The sequence below is a fragment of the Pelmatolapia mariae genome, linkage group LG22 (genome assembly GCF_036321145.2).
Source record: "Pelmatolapia mariae isolate MD_Pm_ZW linkage group LG22, Pm_UMD_F_2, whole genome shotgun sequence".
NCBI classification, from domain to species: Eukaryota; Metazoa; Chordata; class Actinopteri; order Cichliformes; family Cichlidae; genus Pelmatolapia; species Pelmatolapia mariae.
Window position 1 is genome coordinate 23435389 of NC_086245.2, and position 15292 is coordinate 23450680.

The 15292-nt window shown below is 41.6% G+C and overlaps 1 protein-coding gene across 4 annotated transcripts in view; it reads left to right on the forward strand.

Annotated features, from left to right (window-relative positions):
- col16a1 (collagen, type XVI, alpha 1) overlaps nt 1–15292 on the forward strand; it is a 108499-nt gene that overhangs the window by 25681 nt on the left and 67526 nt on the right. For 2 of the 4 annotated variants that reach the window (XM_065471146.1, XM_065471145.1), the window contains exons 1-2: nt 3655–3921; nt 9822–9945. In XM_065471146.1, the coding sequence (XP_065327218.1) occupies nt 9870–9945 (76 nt within the window). In that variant the 5' untranslated portion in view covers nt 3655–3921; nt 9822–9869. Of the gene's footprint in view, nt 1–3654; nt 3922–9821; nt 9946–15292 lie in introns of those variants that run through there. The other 2 variants (XM_065471142.1, XM_065471143.1) reach the window with 2 other exon arrangements.

Below are 15292 nucleotides of genomic sequence, written 5' to 3' on the forward strand. Positions count from 1 at the left end.
AAGAGGGGGAGAGAGAAAAAATGTGTGGTGAGATGCTCCCTGAGTCTGACTATGTGTGTGCATATTTACTAATATGAGTACGCTTGGTTTAAGTGTGTGTATCCTATACGACTGTGTGCGCTGTCTGATGTAAATGTGCTGCCGTTGAGCGCATGGCTGTGCGTGATCGTGCTGTGCGTATGTGTCCAAATAAAGGATGTTGTTTGTGGATGAGTGTGGAAGCAGGTGATCGAAGCAGTGAAAGAAAGAAAAAAGAAAGAAAGAAACCAAGGACAAGGGTGAGCAGCATAAAAACAAGAGGGGGAAAAAGGAGAACAAAAAACGAGAAGAAAAAAAATAATAAAAAAATCCGGAAACATTCCGATCAAACCATTGACGGAGAGTGACGGTGTTAATTCTGCTATGAAATCACACCTAAGATGTGATTTGATACTAGTAAGTTAAACAGATGTTAATGCAAGTTAGTGTGAGTGGGTGGGGAAAGGGTGTAGCGGATTCTTATCTGGTGTGAAGTTAATACAGCCACGGAGTGATGTCGGGGTCGCGGTGGAGCTGTCCGTCCACGTACAGCCGGTCCACAGCGATGACAGCGCGGGAGCCCTTCTGGATAAAGCTGCGTCGGATTGGGAAGAGGACCCTGCGTCGTTCCAGGATCTCTTTGGGGAACTGGTCGTTCACGCTGAAGTCCGTTCCTTTTAATTCCCTGCCGCGGCTTTTCACCTGTTCCTTTTGTTTGTAGTGGCCGAATTTGGCCACGATAGGACGTGGTCTCCCGGCCGCAGCCCGAATGGGGCCGAGGCGATGCACCCTATCAAAGACGATGTTCTTCACCGTGTCCTCGGGCAGCTTCAGGTGGGTTTTGATGAAGCTTTTTACCGTGGTCTCCGCGTCCTCTCCAGCGGCTTCTGGAATACCAGAAAATACCAGATTATCACGCATGCTACGGGCTTGTAGATCTATAACTGTTTCTTTTATTTTTTTATTTTCTCTATTTAGCTGAGTAACATTGTCTGTGAGACATTTCACCGACTCCCTTAGCGTGGTATTTTCAGCAGCGAGCGTTTCCACCTGCTGCTGGCTGAACTCCAGGGACTCTCGCAAGGATTTAAATTCCCGGTGAAGAATCTCCACCAAGGACAGCCTTGCATCAAAACTGGACAGTCGTTGGTCGATTGACTCCAGTATGTCGACAATATCTTTGCTGGCTGGCGATGTTGTGCCGGGGGAATCTGCCGGGCGAAGTCTTTTCGACGACGGCGTCTCAGGTTTGGCCGGAGAAGCTGCACACTGGGCCTTCTTCATCACGAGATCCTGGAAGCACTGATCAATGTAATCTTGGAGAGCCTCTAAACTCTCCCCGTTGTTCTCCAGGGTGTTGGAGATGATTTAGACAAATGTTGTTAGTTATAAGACAATTGATAAGTGTATTTGGTTATACTGAAGCTTAAAGGAATTTATTCAAATCTAAACTACCATTCGCTTTAATTTTCCACCAAAATCTCCGGCGTCTGACGTCAGTTACAACATGAGTCGCTTACCTTGTCCGTCACTTCCGTCACTTACCTCTCCACTTCCGTCCTTGCTTTTGTTGCCGTGGAACTCTGAGGAACTGCAGCTTTCAACACTGACTTAATTTTTATTAGCATACCAGCCAAAACACCAGTGAACTCTAGCCACTGTGAGGTGCCCATTGTGTTTCCATCCTACTCTCCATCTAATCACATTTCACAAGAATCACTACTCCATCTACAGAAATGATCAGATTACAGCAAGAGTTACAAACAAATGTATACAATCACCTTATGATCTTCAACAAAAGTGATTTGAAGGGGACTTTTTCACATTTTCACAGGGTAACCTTCATGCATAGTACTTAAAAATTTCACCAAAACTTCATACAGATGTATTGAATAATTTGCAACCTTTAGCAAAATGGTTAATCATTGTAACATTCTCAGTGTTGCATGTACAATATGATAAAGAATGGACTTCACGAAACACCAAGTTATAAGATAGCTTGAACTATATCTTTGCAATATGTTGTATCCCACTTGTTGCTTGTTGGCAGTAGTCCTGTTGGTTGATTTGCAGATCACCAAGGTATGGTTGGTTGGGGCCATTCTCTCACCATTATATTAGCATCATGCTGATGTGTTCACATATTTTCATGCTTTTAATGGTCATGGTTACGACTGACCATGTGGTCATAATACTGCTGAACTTGAACACTTTTGGTCCTGGACATGACACATTTGGGGAGCCTCTTTGACTTCTTTGTAGATTTAAATTCTACTTAGACTGTGGAACACAGCCAGGCAATGACAAGAAAGCCTTTTACTTTGTTTCTGCACTTCACACTGCAATAAGTCATGAACTGTGATGGATTGAACTGGATGAGCAATACATCATTAACATTTTGGCTCATCCCTGGAGGTTGGGTAATATGTCAGGATAGGGAGATTCACCAGAGTAACTTTTATTGTCTGGTCAGAGCTAAACTTCAACACATCATTTGTCAACATGCTCCATGAAATAGGGGAAGCCACACCTTTTCAATTCCTTTCTTTGCTTATGCCATCAAACCATACAAAGACATATGCACACATTTGTCCAGATTCCCCATTGGTAGTGGCTGAATGACCTTGCTTTCCACCAGTGTTTTTAGTTCAAAGAGGATACCTCTGGGTAAGCATCTAGTTCAAAGCATTTTCAGCTTCATTAGACAGAAGTTAAACAATTTGAGTGGATGGATGCTACGTAGAGAGTTTTCACATTTTCCTTTATTGTTTTTTTTAAACTAGGGGTAAAAGCTAATGAGAGAGTTAAAGATAACTACTCAGTAGAGATGTTGACCTCTCAACAGAGGACAGAAATAAATATCTTGAAGATGTGAGCACACTCCCCTACCTATTCTTCCATACCATCTGAAAGGAGGTACGCATAAATCAAAAGACAAAGTGATATTTATTCGCCTCCTGAACTATTTACTTATTGACAATAAAGGTGGAATTTATGTGGCTGTTAGGACCAGTGTTTCTGGATGGTCAGGGGCTCCAACCGAGGCCACTTTACAGATTGGATGCAATAAAAGCCAGTGATAAAACAATATAGAAGCTGTGGATGTGCCTTCAATCATAAGTAAGTATGATAAGTAAGTTCATTAATTTTAATGGAGTAAATTCCTCTCCATAATGCACCAACCAGGAGAACCTAATCTGTATTTCTTTTTCTAATACAGCGCTTTAACCCAGGCAGAATAGAAGCAAGTCTGTTTTCTTTATTTTTATTTATTTTTTTGCCTCTCTGGTATGTCATGAATCAAATAGTAAGAGGTGAGGGGGAAATGGAGGTAAGATGATGGGGGTAGAGGGTAAAGAGAGGGTAGAGAGGCCTGGAACAGCTTGCCAGAAAGATTAGAGAGATGCCCAGGGCTTATTTTCCAGCCTTGTGGACAAGGTGATGTCACCACATGTTTGAGAGAGATCTCCCAAAGAGAGAGGGAGAGAGCAGGGAGAAAGAGGAGAGGAGGTAAAGGAGGGGGTGTGTTGGAGGGAGACTGGAAGACAGGCTGGAGGAATAGACAGAGACCAAGGGGAGGGAAAAAGTAATAAGAAACCGAGAGACAGACAACAGAGAAAGCAAAGAGGAGGTGAGAGAGGGAGAAAGACACTTGGGATCAGCAGAGAGGGGAGGGGAAAAAAGTTGGACACGGCTAATCTTGCTGTAACTTTTTTTCCCTCTTTCCTTTCTCTGTGGAAGAAGACTGAAGAAAAAAAAAGTCAAGGGGACAAAAACTAGGCTGGATTACATCTGTCTGCATTTGCATCGCCCTGCAGGATTCCCAAGCCGGACCTTGGATCTATACACGCACAACAGCGGATTAATGTGGTCGCAAACGTGTGGATTTATCAGAAATTGAAGGTATGGCTTTTACATGCTCTCTGTCGTTTTAACTTTTCGTTTAAAAAGCGATGCTTTTTTTGCCACATCCGCCGGAGATTTAAAGACAAGTTAGTGAAGTGCAGCGGAACTTTAGTGATGGAAGTGTTGTAGCAGCAAAGACTGCTTACAGTGGGCAACATCACGTGGGGATACCATACTGCGGGTTAAGAAGATACCAGACACCAACAATCTGGGATACTGAGCAAAAGTACTCTAAAGTTGCTTTCTCTCAGCGGAGATCATTAAAGTTGTATGTTCTCGGCCGCTCTGACTCGTGTAGTTGTAGTAAGCTAGTATTCCTTTATTGGATTTTGCAGGAAAACGACTAGCTCCTGGCAAAAGTGATGCTGATTTTTCCTTCACATCTAATAAGCCAGGCATGGGCACAGAACGGCTGAGGTGTTGCTGTTTTTTTTGGATGGCATCCAACCCCCTGTGGCATGGAAAAGCCTCCTAAGTACACTGGGGGTTTTTTCCCACTACATGCATATCATTCGAAAAAAGTAATCAGCTTTGGAATGACCTCAGATCGGTCTCTAAAACTTCTTTTCACTTCTTGGGAAAGAAAATGAACAGCAGAGGAGTGGGGGCTTGAATACCACAGTAACATCTGCTTTCCTAATTACTCAGCTATCCCCCATGTTTGCTGGATTTTGCATCCTGTCTGCACCCCACGACTCACATTAAAAAATAAATCCTCCTACTCTTTTTTTTGTTTTCACCCTCCTCCTTCAAAATGTGGAACATTTTCCACGCTTCCCCATTGTCCAAGTGGGATTCTGGTTTCATTTAAGGGTCATTTTAACTAAAAGAAACTTGCACATGCAAGCTTGGAAACCCTGGTATGTAACAGAACTCTCCTACCACCAGTAGTCTCCTCATAGCCCTGTTACAAACGTTACAAATCTATGCCCATTAAGTGTTGCTCACTTAACCTGCTGGAGGCTGCCTGTGCAATGCATAGCTGTAGGCCACAGGGCGGTATCTTCTCCCACATATTTCTTCCATACCAGCTTTTGTTGGGCCTACAGGAAATTGTATCATCCCCTTGACTCCTTGCTCATTCAGTTCAGCTGTGAAGTGAACATTAGGCGGAAATGTAAAGTCAAGCTGAAGAAAATCGGCAAGTCATCTGCTCTCTCCAGGCTGACTTCATCCACAACATAGGCTAGGAGCCAACTGGGTCATGTCATCAGATTAGGACTAACTTTGCTTCGTTGCTTTTGCAAAAGGGCCGTAGGTGTCCGTGGCATTGGAACTTCCAGGTAGCCCTGAGCAATCACAGGAAAGAGTTTTATGTATTTAGTGCTCAGTTCCTTTCCTGGTCTGATTCACACTAGCAAATATTCAAATAAAGCCCTTGAACACTGCCCAGAATGTAAGACTAGTAAAAACTTGCCTCAGTCTCTGTTCAGTGTTACACAGGTTTGGATATTACCTTCGCTAGTTTGAAGGTTTTTGCTTGCAGTCAGTTGATATTTGGAGTGTTAAGCCCTCGGGGCCAACTTCAGCTACTTTTATTTAAAGTTAAAACAAGTTTGTGAGAAGGTCAAAACTTTCAGATACAGAGTGTGCACGTTCATGTCTTCAAAGCAAAGTGCATGTTGGGAAACAGCATTTTGACCGACGTCGACATCCAGCAGTAGTGTAACTAGTATTGTTTGAACCTATGAGTGTACTTAGAACTGCATTCAGGTCAGAAACATTGAGAGAAATGTAAACGTTACTTAGAGGGTGAATCCCAGACTTTGATGACTGAGCATAAGGTTCAGATTTGTGGTTTGGAGTCTCAAAAACCACCGGATGGATTTCCATGACTGATCCATGACTGGTCTGATCTACACACTCATGTTCCCTTCAGAAGTAACTTATTGTAAACTGCAAACCCTCTGATCCATCTGACCATAAATGACCATTATAGGGTCCAAGTTAAAGTTTTCCTGTAGTGTATTTATATTTGCATGCATTTGTGTTTAGTTCTAAATCTCACTGGTACACGCTAAATGAAGATATTGAATGTAGTAAGTGTCAATATTTGAATCAGCATTTTAGCATAACATCTGTATTACAGCTATGCAGAACTGCTATAGACGCTCTAGGCAAGTAGACTCTAGTTTTTTTCAGCCATGCATTCTCTGGAGGAATGCAGGGCTCACAGCAGCCCAACAATTATTTTAGTTTTCTCACAATAGGAATTGACCAACCTTACTCACACTAACAATTAGCAGAGCTGATTTTGAAGCACCTCGTAAACAGAAATTGAGTTTGTGATTGTGTTGTTGAACGGTAGCTTCTGGAGCATGGTGTTAAATGGCTTGAGTCACTGTGTGTGTGCTCATCTGCATAAATGAGCCTCTGTTGACTTCCTATTCAGTATGTCTGACCACTCTGTATGGCAGCCCCTTTCGCCTTCTGTAGAACACATGTTGTACTTTACACGAACGCACACAGGCGGGCTACCTGACCTATAAGGCAGGGAGGGGATTCTGTTTGATGGCTGAATTCCATGTACAGCCTCTTCTCAGAGAGAACTTCCCTTGAGGATTTTGAGCCAGGGTCACAAACTGGTGGCCAATCAGGAAGTTGCTTTCACAACTCAGCAGCAATACCACTCTTGGATTGTGTGTTTTCTTGTGTGATAGCCTAGAGTAGATTGGAAGCAGACTAGATTGTAAACTGCCCCCTATCAGTCTTCTTGCTTCTGGATGCTGTGAGAGACAGCTGGAAAAGCAATGAACCCTCAGATAGTGAATGACAGACACATTTACACCGGGTTCTTCAATCTAAACAGATGCAAACTATTCTAAACAGTGGGCTGTTGGATCACTGTTATTTAATCATCCATGTCTGGGTGGCTAATAAGCAATATAAGCAATTCTCTTGTCAGGCCATAAAGTGGACATGTTTCATTTAACTCTGTCAGAATGTGTTCCTCTAAACAGGCTTGTGCTAGAGATGTTGTTCCATCTGTAAACAGTGGCAATTGTGATGAAATGCAGGACAGTGAAAATTGCTAAGCCCTGAGCACAAGAGCCTCGGTTATTATGTGAGACTGTGTCAATGGCTCATTCTGTATGTGTATTCAAATCCATAAAACGTACTGGTACTACTGGGCTGGGCTGTGATTGTGGATGCTGGTCATTACTTCTGTCTGTCACTCCTTGTCTTTCGGCTTTTAGAGCTATAACAGTTAGACATCTGTTCCTGTTTTCTTTCCTGTGTCTTATCCGTAACCAGTGACCCAATCACTCACAGGCCTGCTCACCGAGTCATGGCCGGGCCTGCGGCAAGCCCAGTGGCGTAACCCAATCCTGGCTTTACTGTATCTGTTATTGCAAGCTATGAATGCAGTGCAGAGACAGAAATGGAAAGAGACACATCCATAGCAACTTATATCAGGAAGCCTATTAAACTGTTTTGGATTATGGCCAGATAATAATAGCAATGAGCTGTAACTTTTCCCCCAGCTTGTGTTCTGTGGACTGTGATGCATTATGCATTATGTACTGTGTGAACTTTCTTATTATTGTGATCATGTGGCATGAAGCCTATAATAATGGCTGTAGCTTCAAACTGCTCAAACATAGCTGTCTAAGGCTTTGATTAACTTCCCACCCATCCGGCTGCAGGAGAAAACACGTTTTTTAACGTATTCTTCTTGTCATTTAGCTAACAGATAGTTTCACCTTAATAGTACGCATGCTGGCAACAGTAGTGCCGACAGATCATTTGTGGCTTAGCATGATTCTACAGGATCTTGCAAAGACCTTGGTTCTTAAATAAACCGGTAACCCAAAATAAAAATATGGAAGAAAAAGCAACCACACCTGTGCTGTGTCTCAGGGTACTTGAACTTGCAATATTGCATGCATAATAGTGTTCCTATCATCATGGCTAAATGAGTTGCTCCAGGAGTACAATGGTGTACTCAGAATGGGCCAAAAAGTTAAGAGCAAATTGTGTTCACTCTTACCGTCTTGACTACTAAACTATTTTTAGTCAACGAAACCATCATATGATATCACCATTAATGATGACGTCAGTGCTAGCTTAGCAAGCTAACAGCAGCAGCAGTTTAAAAAAAGAATTACAGGAAATACATTATGTTAATTTATTATGATATTGTTTGGTATTTATGTACCTAATAGTGCCATCGTCCCTGCTGAAAAATGTAGTATTATGTACAACCAAATTTAATATAACGCAGGTTACAATAGTTACAAAAATGGAGCAGCTAGCATGACGTCGAAGTCTTATATTTCAAACATCGTCCTTTTCTTACTACACTGATTGTAGCATATTTATTCCCAACAAATGTTAGCAATATTTAACATATATATGTTTTTCAAAAGCATTTCTTACAAATCAAAAACTTTGGGATTTTCGTATTCGTTATTCCCAAAACAATATTAGGTTCCCTGTTTGTTTTGCATGTTTTGTTCAACTTACATTACCTGTGCATCACTTAACAGTCACCAAAATTAGTATCTGCAGCAGAATTTTGGTTCACTCACTAGTTAATATGAAATAAAGAAAAAGGCACCACAGGCCTGGCAACACTCCTGTAGGCTATAGTTGACACCGTTCGTATTCTTAGTTCACAGTTTACAGCGTTTAATTTAGCTAACCTGTCAAAATTTCTTCACAGTACACTGTGTATACAAGCACAATGTGTACATATTATGGTACATGAAAATATACTAAGTGGAGTATTTGAACTGAGCCACACTACTTAAGTCAACAGCTCCCAAAGTGGACTGCATACTCCAAATGAAAGTCTGGGGCAGGTCAGGCTGTCTCTGTTTCTCCAAAACATAATTTGAAGCACCGTCCTCCACCATATTGTCTTTTAACAGCTTGCTACAGAAGTCAGGTCAAGCTGGATGGTATTCACACACCACATTTTGTAGCCCCAGGGGAGTGTGGGGGTCATTTCTCCTGGCAGACAGCACAGGTGTGTGTTCAGAGATACAGTCTGCTTGCCTGCCTGCCTTGAGGGGCCCTGCTGAACCTGTAAACACTACAGAATTATGGGGTCCTAGCACATGTCGAGGGCAAGTCCAGGTCAGCTGGGATGTGTTTACGCGGGTTATACGCAAGTGGGCGGGATTAGTGTGTTTATGCACGTACATTCTTGTGTGCGTTTATAAATGAGCTACTGTAGTAAGGGAGAGAGACTGCGCAGCCAAGATATAATGATTATTTATACGTGGCATGCATTTTAATCTATGCATGCCTTTGTGTGTGTGTGTCTGTGTGCCTGTTGTTTGGCCACGTGGAAGCATCTGGTACAGCAGAACAATGGCTCCAGTGGAATAGTCTCCAGATGTGTTTGTGTGTTTTGGCCCCTCTGTCTGTTTGACTCTAGACCAACCGTCCTGCATGTAAATCATTTTGCTTTCATGTGCATCTTTTGCTTTGTTGTCTTGCATTTGCTGCTTTGTTTGCGTCAATAAGCGCATGTGCTCATGGTCAAATGTGGCTGCATTTAAATGTAATTCCCATATATATATATATATATATATATATATATATATATATATATATATTCACATGTATGTGTCAGAGTGTGTGTAGCAGCTGCCCAGTCAAAGGCCAACCAGATGGACAGGATAATGACTATGATCAGACTTTATAGAGTTACACAACTTAATGAGGACCATTCTGGTTAATTCATATGCCACTAACAAAGCCGGCATCATACTACATAATTAACACATCAACTGTGACTGACTCATAAATATACATCAACGTCTATTTAGGAGTCAAGCATAATGCACAGCTGTCGGCAGAGTAAGCAAACTGGGTGGCATGTTGACAGAATGAAGGAGGGATTTGACTTTTTTGACTTTCCCTTTTTCTCTGTGTTTATCCATCAGCTGGTGGCTGTAGTGAGGTGAGGTGGTGTTTTTTGGAGGAGTGAAACCATGTGGCTTCTCTGCTCCTCTCTGGCTCTGCTGGCCATCAGATTTGGATCGTGTGACCCTCTGGTGTCCAAACAAGGTGAGTCATGCCTTTACAGAAGATGTAAACCCTAGTTATTTATTTGCATAGGTAATGAAATGTAAAATTTTGAACAATGTTTTGTTTAACAAAAGGAATAATTTGATTTAAAAATAATAATAATAATAATAATACTAAGAAAAATATCTTAAACAGGAGTGCGCCCTCTTGTGGCTGTGCATAAAAAAGCATGGACACTGTAAATCTAAGAAACAAACTGCTGTCTTATTTATGCTAACCTAAACCCTTTTTGTAATGATTTCTGCCTATTGTGCTTGACTCTAATGATGTTTCTCCTGTCTCTTCGTTACTTTTCAAATGAGCTTTTCTGATTATAATTTAGTCTGCATATTAATTAAATTATTTTCATACTTTTCAGTCAGTTTTTCATTGATGCTAACAGGTTTGCTAATAGCTAATATCGGCAGATAATATCGACCTGCCGATACATCAGTCAGGCTCTAATCATCAGGGATGATGAGATATTGTTGGGTAATGATTCACGGTTTGCTTAAATAAAAGTGGCTAGATAAAAGCTTACCTGTTACCTAAATAAATATTAAGCTAGTAAGTAAACTTGCTGCTTTTGCAAAGCTAAATTAAACTAACAAGATACTAGCTTTAGGCTCAGCTTGCATGGACAGAATGTCCCATTGAGCTCTAAGCAAAACAGTAAACGAGTGCACTGGAGAGTTTATTTTTCTCTTTTATTTTTCCAAATGGGTACTGACTGTACAAAAAGAAAATCAAGTACATATCTTTTGTGGAGCTCTTTTTGTATCCTTCTTATTTATTAAGTTTTCCTTTTGTACAAGCTGTGAACAAAATGCTACTGCATATTAAAGGTCACAAAAAGGAACATGTTGCCCTCAAACTCTTTCTTTTAAATGTCAAAATGACAGTGAAGTTGCAAAGATGTGCCTTTATTGCCTAAAGCAATACTTTTAAAAAAAAGTTCTAAACAGGATGTGTATCCTCTGACACGTGTCTGTCTGTGTGGGTATGTGCCCTGTAAGTATGAAGGCCCCAAGGCAACAAAGAAAAGAGCGTAATTACACCCTGCGTGCGCAACGCTGGTGGCTTTTGGTAGCTGCGTGGTCAGGCTGTGGCAAAGAGGCGTGTGTGTTTACCATGTGCGGTTTTGTTCCTCTTTATGATCCGTCAGTCATTTGAGGTTGTGTAGTTGTATAGAAGAAACATGTCTGCACGCATGATGAAACGCTAGCTCGACTGTTTGTCGGTGTAGGGGAGAACGTGCATGTAGTTACCACGTGTAACCATGAGTATAAAGTGTGCGAGAAGTACACAGAAACCCCAGAAAACAAGCAAGAGTGATGTATTTTCTCGTTTCTTTCTTTATTTATTTTGCTTTCAACTGCCGTGCTCCCTTATCGCACTGTCAGTATGTTCTCGGGGCCGGATCTGTGATATCACTTGGGGGGCCGAGCAATCCTCCATAGCTGGCTGAGCTCTGAAGGGAACTTTGTGGAGGAGTGGGACCCCCTTGGGAGGCCCTAGTCGGAGCATTTTAGATGAGACTGAGTCAGCTCGCAGTTCCCCTGAGTCCTTCCCTCCAGTGGTTGAAAGAAAGTGCTTTCTCAAGTGCAGCAATAATACTTAGTCCCAGCAAGCATCACATACGCACACACACAATTCCTCCGTGTCGTCCAAATCACTGCTTGCTGGTAATTTCCTGACATTGCAGCAGGAAAGCAGATTTAAGTAAAACTAGTGTTGAAGAGTCAAGCTGGAGTACTAGAGTCTAACCAGCTGTCTAGTCCACATAGTTAAAGTCAAAATGCTGACATTCTTCACTATAAAGTATTGACAGTATCCAGTCTGTAGCACATGAGTTATGTATGGATGGTTGTAGCTCCCTCTGTCTGTACCTGCATTGTGCTTTCTTGCTTGTGCCGTGCCTACTTACCGTGTTTTTAGTTGCTGCCTTTATCTCATTTCCCTCCTTTGTGATTTTTACTGTGTTGGGACTATTTTGCTGGTTTACTGTAGGTCCTTAAAATCAGTGCTGAGATATTCTGAGTGGTCCCCTATATCCTGTGATGCAAACTAATTTTTAGCACATAAATGTGAATGTGAACTGTATGCTTTTCACATTCAACAGATACTGGACACATAAGGAGGATTTTAAACAGATGTGTTAGACACTGCACCATCATTAAAGCACCACATTAGGGAGTATCTATTGCTGATCACCTTATAAAATCGAGCCTGTTTGTGCATCCAGTGAACTTGAAGTTTCAAGGGGTCATTCAGAATGTGACTGCTGGCCTAGTTTGTAGTTCGAGCCCTGATTGTTTAACTGTGTTCTGCAAGGGGGAGTTAAGAAAGCAGTGGGATACTGGATTGCGTTCAAGCACTGAACAATGCACGGATATGATCATAATAGTCATTATTTACCTTTCACACTTCTTTACGCACATGCACGTACAGGATGCCAAACATTATTTAATCCGAATTGTCTGCGTTTATTGCTGTGCAGAGCTTGTGAATCTGCGTCATGATTCAGTTTATATCTGTGTGTGTGTGTGTGTGTGTGTGTACTTGTGAGAGCATATGAAGTTGAGCCAGAGGCCTACAAGGGGAAAATGAGTGAGCTCATCTCCTCGCAGTGCTGTGTTTTAAGTCTTTCCACTCCTCTGTACTGCAATTTTATCTCTGGAAAATAACCAGGAATGCTCTCTATCATCTGGCTCGTTTGCCCGACAGGGCAAGTAAGACACACATCGTCTCCCTCTGTCATTTTTTGTTATATTTTTTTTTTATTACCACCATCATTTAGCTCTTTCCTTACAGGTTTACCGTACATTTATTGTGTTAAACTATCAAATGCATCACCCAGTATGTCTCTTTGCTTCCTATATGTTCCATGTCTTTAATCGACCGAGGAAGTGGAAGACTACCACTGAGCCTGACTTTCTGCTGATCAGCAGCCTGGTCCAATTATCTTGCAATGCCACATTGTAAGGCACATTCAATAAGCACCACGCGATCTCTTATTCCAAACCACACAGCACATACTCTTGACACTGTGAGCAGACTTGTGACCTCCTTCCTCTGAAGAAAGTACCCTGCCAAGTCTCTGCTGCTCAGAAGACAAAACTAAAACACAGGCCTGACCACAATGAGGCACTGGTAGATAAGGCCACTGCTACTTTAACCTTTGAAAGTTTGTTAAATATCACACAAAATGCAAAAAAAAAGGTCAAATGCAACTTATTTTTACTGAAATATAATAGCAGGTCAGCGAAAGTCGAGTGAATAACTATGTACTTACGCATAGTTCCGTGTCATAATGAATGCCTCAAGGGTATGAGCCTAAACTTGCGTTTGAATTTTCTCACTGTCTGTATATTTGGAACATTAAATCATCCAGGTGTGATTCTTGCCTGACACGTTTGTACTTTTTAAGCCTCCAAGCTAAATGTAAGCATGTATACATCAAAAAATAGAGTTTTACCTCACTAAAGACCTTTACATGTCTTGAATTTTTATCTTTGGCAATGCGGAGACCTGAGGGGAACACGCTCAGCAGTGTGCTCTGTGACTGCCAGTGTAGTATCATTACCTGCTTTGGCAAGGCTCAAACACAACCCATCAAAGAGGAAGTGAACCCAGCCAAGACCATCCAATCTCTTTAAGGCTACATGCAGCTACTAGCAGGATCCTGGAGTGGCAGTCATACTTTGAGCTAATTAGCTTGTCAACAAGCAAATGCTTTCATTTGATCACAGCTTGAGAGGAAATGGGGTTCAAGTTCCGTAGTGGGTCCACTGCCAAACTGCCTGAGTATTCTACAGTCCACTAAAAAATCATCGATCCTTTGAGTTATGTGAAAGTAGTTTGTTTCTTCCTTGAGTGAAAGTAGAGATCAAACAGTTTAAAAAAGTATGCACAGCATTTATAGCAATAATGTTTAACTAGTTACCTGAAAATAACAGAATTCATTCCCACTCCTCATCCTTTTATCTGGAATACTGCATTTATTATTAGAGAGCGATCCATAAATTAGCCTATCCATTAGCCTAATAATCCCTCACTAGTAAATCAAAGAATTTCTGTATGTGTGTCTAACCGGTGATTTGATCTACTTGTTTAGGACCTATAGGGCGAGGTTGAGGTAGTGTTGCCAACTTAGCGACTTTGTCGCTATATTTAGCGAGTTTTCAGACCCCCTTAGCGACTTTTCTTCTAAAAAGTGACTAGCGACAAATCTGGCGACTTTTCTGGTGTTATTGGAGACTCACTTATGACGACTTTTTGACGTGAAAGCGCGTATCGCTCTTACTCTCAACAAGCAGTGGGTGCTGCCGTGGGCACCTCGCTCGTGCAAAAGCGCTCACGGGAGGAGTATAGTCCTCCCCCAGCTGCTATCAGGGCAGGAGATGTTCCCATCTGTGCGTCCAAACTGCAAATGAATCGCGCATGAGCAAAGCCGCTACTCCCGTACTGACTGTAACGCAGTCAGTTCTTCTTTTACTGTTATGTTGTTTTGTGGGTCACAAGGTTTAAAACTACTTATAAACACACACACACACAAAGTAACTCCACCAGAGTGCCTATTTCAAGTCACTTTTGCCGGTCTAAGCCTGGATAAAGGAGCAGGATTGGAATTGTGGCATTAAAAAAAACAATAATTCCTAAAAGAAATTTAATTTGTAGTTCTAAATAAACTCTAAATGCATTTAGGACGTTGTTAGCTCCCTTTATGTCTCTTCCACGGTGTTATTTTTCTCTCCTACAACGTAGGTTACAATTACATTAGCATGACCAATTATGCAAATTAGGTGATGACGTCATTTAGCGACTTCTAGCGACTTTTAGGACAGCCAGTAGCGATTTTCCTTACTGAGGAGTTAGCAACACTGGGTTGAGGTTGCGTTGTGTCACTATTGCTAATAAGCATGTTTAGAATGGACACTCTCCTAGCTGTGAGTCATGAGAAAAGCCTCTCCCAGTGTATGTGTTCTGGAAAGGGTGTTACATTCTCTTTGCTGAAAGTTTTTTAAAGCACTGAACTGTTTATAGAGTCTGTTAGCTTTAACTTTAGCAGCCTTAGCTGTTATTAGTGTAATGCTAATATGTTAGCATGTTAAAGCTTCAAGTTAGCAAGTTAAAAATCTTTACATTGTGCAATCAGGACACAGCTAGCACAATTTAGTGCTGCCAATAGCAGAGAGGAAGATAACTCATTTGTTCTACAGTGACTTTGAATTATGTAAGGACTCAGTTACACAGGCCTAGAAACTGGTTGTCAACTTCCAGTATAATGATATGGACCACTAGCATACTTCATAAGTTCATAAGGAGGTGCATTGTCTTTATGGCT